The 13090-nt window shown below is 42.9% G+C and overlaps 1 protein-coding gene across 2 annotated transcripts in view; it reads left to right on the top strand.

Moving 5' to 3' along the window:
* The window catches only part of flt4 (fms related receptor tyrosine kinase 4), a 67462-nt gene that overhangs the window by 28984 nt on the left and 25388 nt on the right, over positions 1–13090 (top strand). For both annotated transcript variants that reach the window (XM_013133599.4, XM_013133598.4), the window contains exons 2-9: positions 1598–1694; positions 4412–4746; positions 7251–7387; positions 7653–7827; positions 9731–9870; positions 12121–12292; positions 12513–12630; positions 12758–12936. In XM_013133599.4, coding sequence (XP_012989053.3) covers positions 1598–1694; positions 4412–4746; positions 7251–7387; positions 7653–7827; positions 9731–9870; positions 12121–12292; positions 12513–12630; positions 12758–12936 — 1353 coding nt within the window. The remainder of the gene's footprint in view (positions 1–1597; positions 1695–4411; positions 4747–7250; positions 7388–7652; positions 7828–9730; positions 9871–12120; positions 12293–12512; positions 12631–12757; positions 12937–13090) is intronic.

The raw sequence follows: 13090 nt of genomic DNA, 5'->3' as shown, positions 1-13090 counted from the left end.
ATCACATGTTCCCATTTAGCATAATACTTTTCAGGTTAAAAGACAGGCCAGGAACACTTGAGTCCTGGATAGACCACTGTAGGTTGATTAGGCAACCAATGTTGTCAGGACTATATATTTGGGGTTTGAACCCTGACCCATCTCAATGTATTTCCAATGGGTTTAGACAGCCAGAGAGATTGCCGGAGGATTTTTACTGTTTTTATGAGGTAATTCTATTATAGCCACGTGCATCAAAGGAGAAAGTGTTGAAGACATGTTTAAGTCCTTGAATACCTCTAATGTGATTGGAGCTGGGGGCTGTTGAAGGACTAATATATGTCAACAAGTAGGATGCCAGCCCCTGGGCTTTGTAAGAAGTGAAAGATGAAAAAACATCTACAGAAAAATAAAAATCTGCTAACATCAAACATTGCTTTGTCCTTTTCTGATAATTGTGGTAGTTTGTGATTTGTTGAAACATTTTCCTTCTATTCATGTGAAACACTCGCTGAGAAATAGTCAGATTTGCCTAGAAAGACTGTTTCTGTCTACTTTACAAACGTACCTCTTTTGGTTATAATAGCTGTCATGAAGTTTATTGTGTTTCATGCAGTTTCAATCTATATGCTAAAATGTGACTTTTTTTACCTCCCAGTGATTTTCTGTTGGTTTTGTATGCGTGGTAAAACTAATTTAACATATTTGGCTGTGTTGATTTTATTTACTGTGCTACTATCTTTTGATTGAGCAAAGCATTATTCCGTTGTCTTGAGATCCTTTCCCAAGACCCCTTATGAAAAACATTAAAGATAATTCTACCACATAATTCCTCTAGTTGCTTTGGTATCTTTTAAAAGCTTGACATCTTCTTCTATTATTTAGATAAAATGTTTGTTCTTCAGGAAGGAGGTACTGAATTTAATTGCCACCTGTGGCTATATGGCGTTTGTGCAAACCCAAGCAGATTAAAGTGCGATTTGTTATGACAGTGTTACACATTTTCAAGATCAAAGACTAAACATTTTATATTCTGCACTCTAAAAAGAAAATGTTCCCAGATAATCACATTGAAACTGTGGGGTAGACCGCATAATAGCTCCAAGGAAAAATGTCAAAGGTAATATTAAAGAACACTTAGTAATTGTTCTTCAAAATAGCATTTAAATAGCCTTCCCACTCAGATATCAACCCCAAAAGGTTATTCAAAAGGTTAGGCCTTACTTAAGAGGCAATGTATGTGTGTGTTTGTGCATCTAGGGCTTTTCATGTCTGGTATGGCACTCTTCCTGCAAATTGCCTTACAGTCTTAGTTATAGATATTGTGTATTGCAGCCCTGAGCTAGGGAGTGTAATAATGTGTAAAAAATGAATAAAATTTCAGAACATTTGTTGATGCTTCTGGCCGCTGTCAAATTGACTTTCAGACCACTCTGATATTGAACAGGTCTGACTGAGCCTGAATGAGGAGAGATGTCTACATCCATAAGCACACATTGATCTTTATTACTTATGAAAATAATTATTATAATTATTACTTAAATGTGAATCTGCTTCAAAGCCTCATCAAATCAATGTTCATATATTTCTCCAATCATGAGATTTTTTCCCCCCTCAGGTCTGGTGATTGGCTATTCTATGACTCCACCCACCCTTGACAGCCCCAAAGAAGACCTTGTGATCCGTGCAGATGAAACACTGACCATTACATGCAGGTATACTGTGTGTTAGTGTGTGTGTGTGTGTGTTTTTGGCAGGGGTGTTCAGTGTGTTTGTTGTCCTGGGAGCTGCCTTGTCTCTCTTGTGCCTGCGGTGTCTGTTGTCCAGTTGGGAGTGCAGTGTGTCTGTTGTCCAGTTGGGAGTGCCAGGCGTCTGTTGTCCAGTTGGGAGTGTAGTGTGTCTGTTTTCCAGTTGGGAGTGCAGTGTGTCTGTTGTCCAGTTGGGAGTGCCATGTGTCTGTTGCCTAGTTGGGAGTGTAGTGTGTCTGTTGTCCAGTTAGGAGTGCAGTGTGTCTGTTGTCCAGTTGGGAGTGCCATGTGTCTGTTGTCCAATTGGGAGTGCAGTGTGTCTGTTGTCCATTTGGTAGTGCAATGTGTCTGTTGTCCAGTTGGGAGTGCCATGTGTCTGTTGTCCAATTGGGAGTGCAGTGTGTCTGTTGTCCAGTTGGGAGTTTAGTGTGTCTGTTGTCCATTTGGGAGTGCAGTGTGTCTGTTGTTCAGTTGGGAGTGCAGTGTGTCTGTTGTCCAGTTGGGAGTGCCATGTGTCTGTTGTCCAGTTGGGAGTGCAGTGTGTCTGTTGTCCAGTTGGGAGTGCCATGTGTCTGTTGTCCAGTTGGGAGTGCGGTGTGTCTGTTGTTCAGTTGGGAGTGCTGCATGTCTGTCCTCTTGTTGGGCGCAGCTGTGTGTCTGTTGTACTGTTGGAAGCATCCATTATGTCTGTTCTGCTGTTTGGAGTAGCCGTGGGTCTGTTGTCTGTCCTGTTGGAAGCAAGCAACAGGAAATGTAAATTATTATGTGGATAATACTTAATGAGATTTTCTGTATCGGTTGATATATGTTTTGTCAGGAAAAATCAAGTCTGATATTTTGTTATGAAAATGTCCAGCTGTGAAGGGAAATTCCTGCCAAAAAGCATGATGAAATAAAGACAAGGCATCTGTGGTGGTAGACAGAAGCATGTATCTGAAAGACGAATAGTGTGGTTGGTGGTTATCCATCAAGATTAATGTGCTCTTTACTAACCCTGGATGAATAGGCGCCTTATTGTGCTTATAATGCACCACTTTTAACCAGATTACTTTGGGTAGTGAACTATACAGAGAATAGCTTGCCCTTTAGAACAAGTCCTGTTGGTTAAGTCCCTTTTAGTGAGGATATTGGTTTGATTCTGCTGACTGGTGCACTCTACAGTCAAGTGACATTACGTTGCCTGCCTCTCTACAATCCAGTGACATTATATAGACTAGCTTTCTATAGTCGAGTGATATTATGTAGACTGGGTCTCTACAAGTGACATTATATAGACTGTCTCTCTACAAGTGACATTTTATATAGTAGACTGTCTCTACAGTCAAGTCAGATATAGACTGGACCATAAGATGACAGAAGGAGTACATTTTCTCAGCCTAAAGATTTAAAATCAGGTAGTTTTCAGTCTATGCATCCTGGCTGTTGATGTGTTCATTTGTAGTCAGAGGAGGTGCGGTCCGGGCTTGTGGTGTGTGTGTGTTTCTGTAATCAGCAGTCTGTGGTCAACCAGCCATAGTGATAATTTTTCAAAGGAACGGTACCATGATAGTCTCTGGTCAAATGGCACCATGTTCCCACTGTAGTGTACTACTCCACATAGGGCCCTAGTCAAACACAGTCATTTGGGACTCAGGGTTTAATGTTGCTTTTGTTCTGAAAGCCCTGTGGTGGATAATTCCCCATGACTGAATTCATATGACACACATACACACACACAGACACAAACACACACACACACACTCACAGACACACACAGACACACACACATACACACACAGAAACACACATACACACACAGACACACAGACATTCACACACAGACACACACAGACAGACACACACTCATACACACGCACATCCACGCATACACATGCAAACACACATGTTACATTTAACTATCATTGTGAGAACCCAGAACATTATTGCCATTCAAAATTCTGTTCTCCTGATCTCCAACCCTGACCATAAACTTTACCTCAAAAACATAACTATTTCCCCTACACCTAACAGTAATTTTGACACTAAACCCAATTATAATGTTAATCTTAAAGCAAAAAAACATTATTTTTCCTTTTAGAGTTTCCAAATCTACCCTCTAGAAAGTATGGTCACTGTTTTACTATCCTTGCAGACACACACACACACACACACACACACTCACACACATTGTCATGTGTTTCGGGCACTGGGGTGGAAATTGTGTGCCATGCGATATTTCAAAAAGATAACATTTCTTTAGCCGACTATGAGACTTCCTGAATGATTTTGACTCCTTGATAAGCTCATAGACTGATGACGACTCCCCACTCATATTACTGGATGACTTCAACCTCCTGACGTTTGGCTTTTCACTTCTTTCCTATTGCCCTCACCCTGTCCTAGTTCCCTCCCACTCACCAGGCAGTGGTCCTAACTTCATCTTTAGTAGGTGCTGCCTTTCAATTAATTTCACTGCAACCCCCCTCCGGACATTATCTGTCCTCCAACTCTACACTCAATCACGTCGCATTATTTTCTTATAACTAATGCTTGTGAATTATGTTACTATTATGTTTTTTTTCTTCCTTCTAGCGCTGACTGGCATTACACACCGTATGGTTGTATTGCCTTAACCTGTCCTGATTGATCTACCATTGAACTCACTGTAACCTCTCACTCTAAGCCCTATCCCCTGTGACTTCCAGGGGGCAGCGCACTCTGTCCTGGGTGTGGCCTGAAGCAAGCCTGTCTGAAGAGGACATGAGTTACCGGCAGGATGGCCCCAGGCCCAGTTTAGCCTCGGGTGGAGAGGCTGAGGACGGGGCGCTGGGCTGGGTAAGGGCTGGAAACCCCAGACCAGGCCAGAGAAGGGCACTCTGGGTCCTGGAGTGTCAAGGTGAGCCTGGGCTACCCTACTGCAAGACCCTGGTCCTCACGGGAGCCAAAGGCAATGACACAGGAAACTACCGCTGCTACTACAGGGACATCAAGGCTGTCATCGAAGGAACAACGGCTGCCAGTGTCTACGTCTTCGTCAGAGGTGAGTGGAAAGGACACAGACAGATACGCACATCCTATTGCTGTCACACAACGACACAGACACGTAGAGCCTTTCATCCTTCCTCCCAGATGGACACAGATCTATTCATTCGCATGTGCTTTCTTTCCGTCATGGTCAGTGTATCGTCATCTGCGTCATAGTTATCGTCATCGCCGTCGTCATTCTCATCATCACCATTCTCATTGTTATTATCATTATCACCATCATCATCTTCGTCATCACCACTATGAATATCATTGTATTATGGACATCATGACCATCATTACCATCATCACCATCATCATTGTTATCATCGTCACCATTATAATCATTATGATCATCTTCTTCATCATCACTATGATCATCATTGTATTATGAACATCATTGCCATCATTGTCATCATTATCATCATCACTTTCATCAGTGTGATTGTCATTACTATTTTTTTGTAGTGTTTTGTTGAATAGATCAAAAAGCACATGAAGATGTCTTGATCTTTAATCCAAATCAGTCTGATGTCCTTGTCCTCTACTTCCAATGAAGAGGTAGCTGAAATAAAATGAAATCTGTTCACAGACAAATCAATCAGTTTGCTAGCGCATGCAAACGTTTTGATGAACATATCCTAACGATCTCTGGATCTGCTCTTTGATTCAACTTCAAACACCAGTTCACTCAATATGCATTGGTCTCTTAACCAAATGTTCTCTCAATACAACACAAAGATCTTCTCCCAGATTTTCTGGAATGTTCTGTTCCCAGTGAGTGAGATGAATGAATAGTCTGACCTGCTGAATGGCTGACTGGCAGTCTGACAGTGAAGGCCTGCTGATCCGTCCTGACAAGGTGCCAGTGGTCAGGCTGATCGCAGCCAGATGAAACCCGTCGGTATATGACAGCTAACAGATGGCAGGATGAGATTGGGACCATGTGACTTCAGTTACCCTGCCAAATCCTCGTCCCCTTTGACCAGTTAGCCTCTTATTCCGTACCCTCTCTTAGATGTCCAGATCATCTAAACAGGCACTCATGTGCTCTAAATTAGGTGTTGACTTACTAATCCTTTGGCCGATAGGACGTTTTACAAACTATTGCTATCGACAGAACTTGGCTCCGATAGTGGCTGATGGCAGCTCAGCCTCAACTTGTAATTTGCGACTTATATCACCTTGTGATGAGCCGGAGGCTCCATACAGGAAGTTAAGGTAATGTCACTGTGAACAGAACCTGAGATTTATATTTATATTTAAATAAGTTAACTCTAAGAAAGCATTATTCATTCTTTTGAGCATGATAAGGTTATTGGTTATAAACTTACATTATTAATGCACTGGATTGAAGATAACTGCAGCTCTGCCGAAAGCTCTCTGTTTTGCTAGCAAGCATGATGGTTAGGATTTGGCTAGCTGTAAGTGCAAGCCTAGCACCACTATGGGCCAATGGCCATATCTGATCATTTGGGGGGCACTTTTTGTGAAATCTCAGAAGGATTAAAAGTTGGAGAATCGCAGAAATTCGTTACATCCTGGGGTCACCAAGTCTTAAAACCTATGATTGGATGCCACCTCTATGCCAAAAAGATACTTTGAAGGTTCGCAAGAAGAAAGCCTCTGCTTACCAAACCACAAATGTATAAGCCTGCAGTTAGCAAAATGTCATTGGAACTTTGATTGGAAGCAGGTTTTATGGTCAGATGACCCTAGAAGTTTGCTTTTTGGCATACATGGATTTTAGGCCAAAAGAGGGCAATAAATGGAGAATGTAAAGATGTATATTATTTTTCATAGTGTAGAAGGAAATTCAGAGGCTTGTGGAAGTTACCTGTAGATGTTTAGGTCAAGGTAGTTGTCATTATATGTTTGCTCTACTGCAGTGGTATCTAAGTTCAATCTACATGTAATTTCATGGACTTGGCATTTGTACCTCTTTTACATAGAAGATTATAATTTTTGCCTTACTGCAATTCACTGTCAAGTCAGAATTTCTTCAGAAGAACTATGTGTTGCTGTAGGCCCTCCCCACTTGGAGAAACCAGATCATCCCCAAAATAAAGATATTTGCTTTTTGGTGAGGCTGGGCTCTTTTCTAGTGCCCTTGCTAATTCACTGATATACAGTACAGTAAATGTTGAAGAGGGTGGGGCCTGAGCTGCATCCCTGACTTATCCCCAGGCCATCAGGGAAGAAATAAATGCACACTTGTTTACATTGCCATAAATATTATTTATGTACATTGTCACAAATATTACAAAATGTTTCAGAGCTCTCTTTCTCTGTCCTCTCACTCTCCTCTGCCTCTTCGCTGTACAGAGCTGTCCCTGGACAACCCCTACTGTATATCCAAGTGGTCACACACATGCAATCACAATCAACAGTTTGTCCTAGTAATTTATGAAGTGTATATAACATACATCATAACCGTTTCAAATTATCACAATCAGCCTCCCACACACGGCCTTCTTTCAAACTGTGTTTTTTCCCCTGTTCCGTTTCCCTTCCCTGTAGATCTGCACCAACCCTTCCTGAGGAGGAACAGAGGAAACAATGATGACCTGGAGACCATCTTCATCGCAGGCTCCTCTAGTCACATCACAGTGCCTTGTCTAGTTACTGTCCCTGACCTCAACGTCACACTGTACCTGGTACCGTCTTCTCTCTTCTTTTGTTATTTTATCTTACTTCTCTTGTGTCTTCTCTGTTCTCTTCTGATATTTTCTTCTCATCTACTTTCCTCATCTGTTCTTCTTTACTTTCTTCTTCTTCTACTTTTCTTACTTTATTCTTCTTGTCGCCTCTCTCTTCTCCTCGGCCATTGCACTCTGCCATCTAGGTGGTAAACAGTTTTCCGTGTCATGTTTCCATTTTACCCACCAAGTGAAGCTCTTGTCATGTTCTGTGTTTTGCCAGTGGGACACGATGCCCATGCCTCTGGAGGACAGAGGAACGGTGTGGGACAATAAACAAGGCTGGTCCATCCCCAGGCAGACGTTAGAATCCAGACCCTTTCTCATTGGCTTCTTCTGTCAGACCACTTTGCAGGAGCTGGAATACCGTTCTCCACTTTACCTGGTTCATTCCACAGGTAACTTAACACACCTGGTACACTTTACCTGGTACACACTACCTAATACACACTATCCGTTTCATACCACCTGGATCACACTACCTGGCAAATATTACCTGGACCACACTACCAATACATTATACCTGGTACACAGCACCTGGTACACTGTACTTAGAACACACTAACTGGTACACTCTACCTGGTGAACTCTACCTAGTACACACTAATTGGTATACTCAGCCTAGTACACACTAATTGGTATGCATTACATGGTATACTCTACCTGGTACACTCAACCTGGTATACTCTAACTAGTTCACACTGCCTGGTACACACTACCTAATATCAAGACCACATCCTAAGTGTCTCTTGACTATAAGGGGAAATGAGGTTTACAACTTTATATTCATTACATACTTTAATTTCAAGGATTTCCTCTAACTCCATCCTGTTTCCTTATCGTTTAGTATTGCACTAGAAAAGCCAATTTTCAAACACTGAAGTGGGAAAGAAATCTCAAGAAACATTACATTAAATTAAGAGCAAAATACAACAAAGAGCTTTAATGTCCTTCCACTCAGATTACTGTATCCACTCTCATTTCGATTTTACTCTGAACTCTGGTTGACCTGCCTGCTCTATATAACCACCATACTTTCTTTATAATACATGTTGTTTGACCATAGGGATCAGGATGAAAGTAAAGAACTCCATTGGGAATTTAGGTGTCAAAGTGTTTTTGTATGAGTTGTCACCTTTAAGTCTCTTTCTCTCACACACACTTCTCAGAGACTCTCCGAGTCCAGACCAGTAGGTAATACACACCCAGCGCCCGAGGCCAACAGAAACAGACTAGCCACTCTAACGGCCAACTGAAAACCAACCTTCCAGCCCTCATGAAGCTAACAGAGCATTAAAACAAACAGATACTGTATCCACTTCACACAGGCTCTCATCATAGACGTTGATAGGCGTCCCATCTTTGCCCTGTCTCATTATGGCGCCTTGTAAGCATTGTTGTGGTGATCTCGGTTTGGAAGTGTGTAGTCGGTTTTCTTTGTGTAGTTCCTTTTTTCAGACTTAGAATACTGCTAAAGTAACCCGTCAACTGTGCCGACTGTTATCTCTGCAAACTGTAGAATTCTGCTCCAGCCTATGTTGTTTCCTTAGCCTATCCAAACATTGTGTGCTCTTGCAGATAAACAAAACATGCTTTCAAGATGTCGCAGCCTATGTGTCGGAAAGGGGTCCTAATGGTTGGAGTCACCGGGTCCTCCCTAAACGCAATGAAACTTCATTCAAATGATGGAAGCCCTCTTGTGATATCTATGCTTAGGTTCTCAATCTCTCTTTGTGCATTAGAGGTTCAAACTACCTCATCTTATTGGAAGAAAATAGCTTGGTCTTGTCATAAGCATGACGGTTAATTAGCAGAACGAACTGGAAAGGATCCAGCCAACGTGTTTTGGTTTCCCCTATCAGGTTCTTACAGATCATGTCAGTTGAAATTATAAATCCTGACCCTGCCCCTAACCATGCCCCTAACTCTACGATCCTTCTTTGGGTGCAGTAATTACTGTCTGACATGAACGTGTAAAACTATAGAACATCCTCTGACCTTATGTCCATTTCTTTAAGTAGAATTCAGGAGCTAATATGTCCGAGGTGTTGAAATGGGGCCAGGTACACTGAGTTTACCCACAAGGGAGACTCATCTTCATTGGGACGGCTCTGCCATAACAGCTGGCTTGCCCTGGGGGCTATCTGTTCTTCCCTGCCAGGAGGATGCTCAAGTCACTTCCTGTAGTTCCTGCTTTGTTCCCGTAGTGGAGAGAATAGTGCTGACTACGGTGGTGTCGTGGTGACTCCTCTCTCCTGTCTCCCTCCTCCCTCCCCCCCTGCCCCCCTTCCCCCCGGACAGGAAGTCAGGTTTACGACGTGAAGCTGTATCCGGAGGACTCTGTGGAGCTGATCGTAGGGGAAGCCCTAACCCTCAACTGTACCGCGACCATAGAGTTTGACACACCTGTCGAATTCCAGTGGTTTTACCCCAGAAAACAGGTAGGGTGGAGTGGACAGTAATTCACTCCCTTCAGATTGAGACAAGATGCATGTTGGGATGTTGCCCGCGGTTCGATCACATTATGTTTACCTACTAAACCGCAAAGGGTGTCATTTATGCTTGTTTAAAGAAGTACTGTGTCGATTACTGTCATTTGAAGGACAGGAAATGGTACAGTAATATTCAAAGTGAATCAGATTCCTAATGAGGTGCCAATGAAGCATGGCTGGCCAGGAAACTAGCCACACACCCATGTCTGGGGGAATGTGAGCATGTATTGGCATAAATTATACATTTATAAACTAGCGAGCCGTTTTTTCCAACTGCTAACATATTAATCCTGAATGTGTGCTAAAAATAATTTGAACCATAAACTCACTTCTCGAAATTCACACAACACTGACCAAACCCCAGACTTCTCACACAAAATAAACATTATATTCAAAACCATTTCATCTGGCATATACATTAAGCATTGCCCTCAGACTTCACAGTCTTAGCCCAGTTTCTTTCATTGTTGCACCATGTACAAAAACATGATCAGAACAAATTGGGATCTTTAGTGTGTAGAGTTCTGAAAATAAAAAGTTAATTGCACTGAGAATTGTGTGAAAACAGGTGAGTGGTGGTTATGGTTTGGGGTAAATGGTCTTCCTTTTGAGAGCAATATAGTTTTGAGTATATTGTTCGTAGAACTAGTTTTAGTGTTTTGGGAATGGAGAAAAACTTGTGAACTTTTTGACACAACTCCCAAAACGTTCTCTGGGTCCATCTCTTTTTAAATGCCGCAGCTCATAAGGGAGCATTTGAAGTACACTCAGGTGAGGTGATGTACAATGTCATCCAAGAGCTCAGGCTTCAGGGCCAACAGCTGTCTACTTTACATTTGGACTCCAGCCAAAAGCTCCATTTGTATTGAACAGGGCCTGTGTAGAAGGACGTTGGCATGGATACTCAAACATGACAAGAGGTCCGGGGTTGTCCTTAACTGGGCGGATTGCATTTGGTGATTTATTCTATGTTATGTAGACTTCATGTAGAGGAACCAGGGCAATAGATAAAGATATCAGTGTTTGACGTCATGTTTATCTGTTTATTGGGCTTACATATTCTCTCCATCTCTCCCCCACTCGCACAGCCTATTACTGCCTTGTGATAAGAGGGGAGCTGACCTACAGTGAATGATTATAAATGAATGATTATAAATGGCGCTGTAAATATAAATGGTGCTTGTATCCAAGGTACACTTGGATACTAGTGTTTAAGATTGACTATCCGTTTTGTGCTGAGTCTGAAACTCTTGCACATCTGTTTTTGCGGTGTCCCAGGTTGGTGGGGGTGTTTGACCTGGTCTTCTGCTTGGTTGCTTCTCCACTTTGGGTGGATTCTTTTTCTCCCAGCTGTTTATATTTGGACCTAAGAATAGTTTTAGGCGATGTGGTGTAGTCATTTTGCTTTATTCAGTGTCAGGGGCAGCTAAATTAGCAATTTGGAAGACATGGAAGGATTGTATTCACGTCAGATTTGAGACGTTTTCTTAAACCGCAGAATTATTTGCACAGAAGTTCTTGTAACGATGAGTCCCATTGTCCTCATAAATTGAAAGCGCGTGCTTGTTGTTGCTAATTAGGGACTCATCGTTTAGGGACACCGCCAATCCTAATAAAAGGGCTGTGTGCACACAGAAATCACACAGAGAGGGTGAATCTCAAATCGAATACTTGCATACCATATAGTATGCCAGAATATTATGCAAAGGCGAATAGTGTTTACGTTTATGGGAAATGTGTGTGTAAATGTGGGAATGACATGAGGGTATGGGCTTTTGTGCAACATGAAGCGGTTTTTGTTTTTAAGCAATCGAGAAAAACTGTAAGAAGAAATGTCTTCATTAGAATGGCTGGTGAATGAGTCCCATTGAGCTGTTCATGAGTATCTGGGGTGTTCAGGGATTGTTGTGTTCAGTGACTGTGGAGGATGATTTGGTGTTGGGCTTTTACTTGTTGTTGTTTGTTTGAGTATTTGTTGTGTTGTGGGCTGTTAGGTTTTTCACCTTTTTCTCCTGCTCTCTCACCTCCTCCTCCCTCTCCTCTTTCACCTCCACACCCTTACCTCCTCTTCTCCCTCCTACCCCCCCCCCCCCCACCCTGCTCACCCCCCGAAACTCCTCCTCTCTCACATCCTCCCCCTCCTCTCTCTCTCCCTCCCTCCCTGCCTCCCTCCCTCCCCTCCTTCTCTCCGTTCTTTAGATGAATAGTTCAGTAAGCGTAGTCCACCAGCGTAACTCTCTGCTGCGTTTCACGGAGGCCGTCAGCATCCTGACCATCCAGAGTGTCAATACGACAGACACCGGGACATACACCTGCTCTGCCATCAGTGTGGAAAAATCCTTGGACCTGGCAACCCAAGTCATAGTGCATGGTAACAACTGGGTTTGAAAGCCAGGCTGTCTCTGCGCCATATGACTGTGTTAGCTTGCTAAACCAAAGCCTAGGTCATTGCTTACCTTGTCAATGTCTTCCTGTCCCCTGCAAAGATGCTTTTGACTAAGTGCTTCACCAAACCACCTCTAGTAACGTCACACATCCTGTTTGTGTGTGTTTGTGCGCTTGTCTGTGTCCGTATGTGTGTCCTGTACCAGAGAAGCCATTCATCAGCCTGGACTACAGAAGTGGCTCGGTTGTCGAGGCAACAACAGGACAGAAGTCTTTTAAACTGTTGGTAAAAGTGTCAGCGTACCCCAGCCCAGACACTCAGTGGTGAGACAGTCTGCTGTTATTTACCCTCTGGAACCTTTATGTCCATGAGGGTGGGAGGGAGTCATAGTAACTGTCTTTCTTTCAGGTATAATATAAAGGTGATTGCATGATTCTAACTCTTCTCCAGGTATAAAGGTGACAGGTTGATTAGCCGCCGCCCAGAGTTCAACAGGATGCGTCTCCACCAGCACCACACGTTAGAGATCCGAGACGTACAGCCCGAGGATGCTGGAAACTACACCGTCGTCCTAAAAAACACTGCCGCCCTGCTGGAGAGGAGGCTGACCATCACGCTCACTGTCAATGGTAACAACACCATGATTATCACGCCGTCGGCAACCGAACCTTGACACTGTAATTCTAAACATTAGGAGGCAAACTAGCATCCACCTCTTTTATGCTGTTGTACCCAAGAGCAAAACACAGCCAATAGAGTAGCCAGAAAACCGCTTCGCTGACT

Source organism: Esox lucius, chromosome 4, assembly GCF_011004845.1.
Source record: "Esox lucius isolate fEsoLuc1 chromosome 4, fEsoLuc1.pri, whole genome shotgun sequence".
In the NCBI taxonomy this organism is placed as follows: Eukaryota; Metazoa; Chordata; class Actinopteri; order Esociformes; family Esocidae; genus Esox; species Esox lucius.
This window is presented reverse-complemented; position numbering and strand designations above follow the sequence as displayed.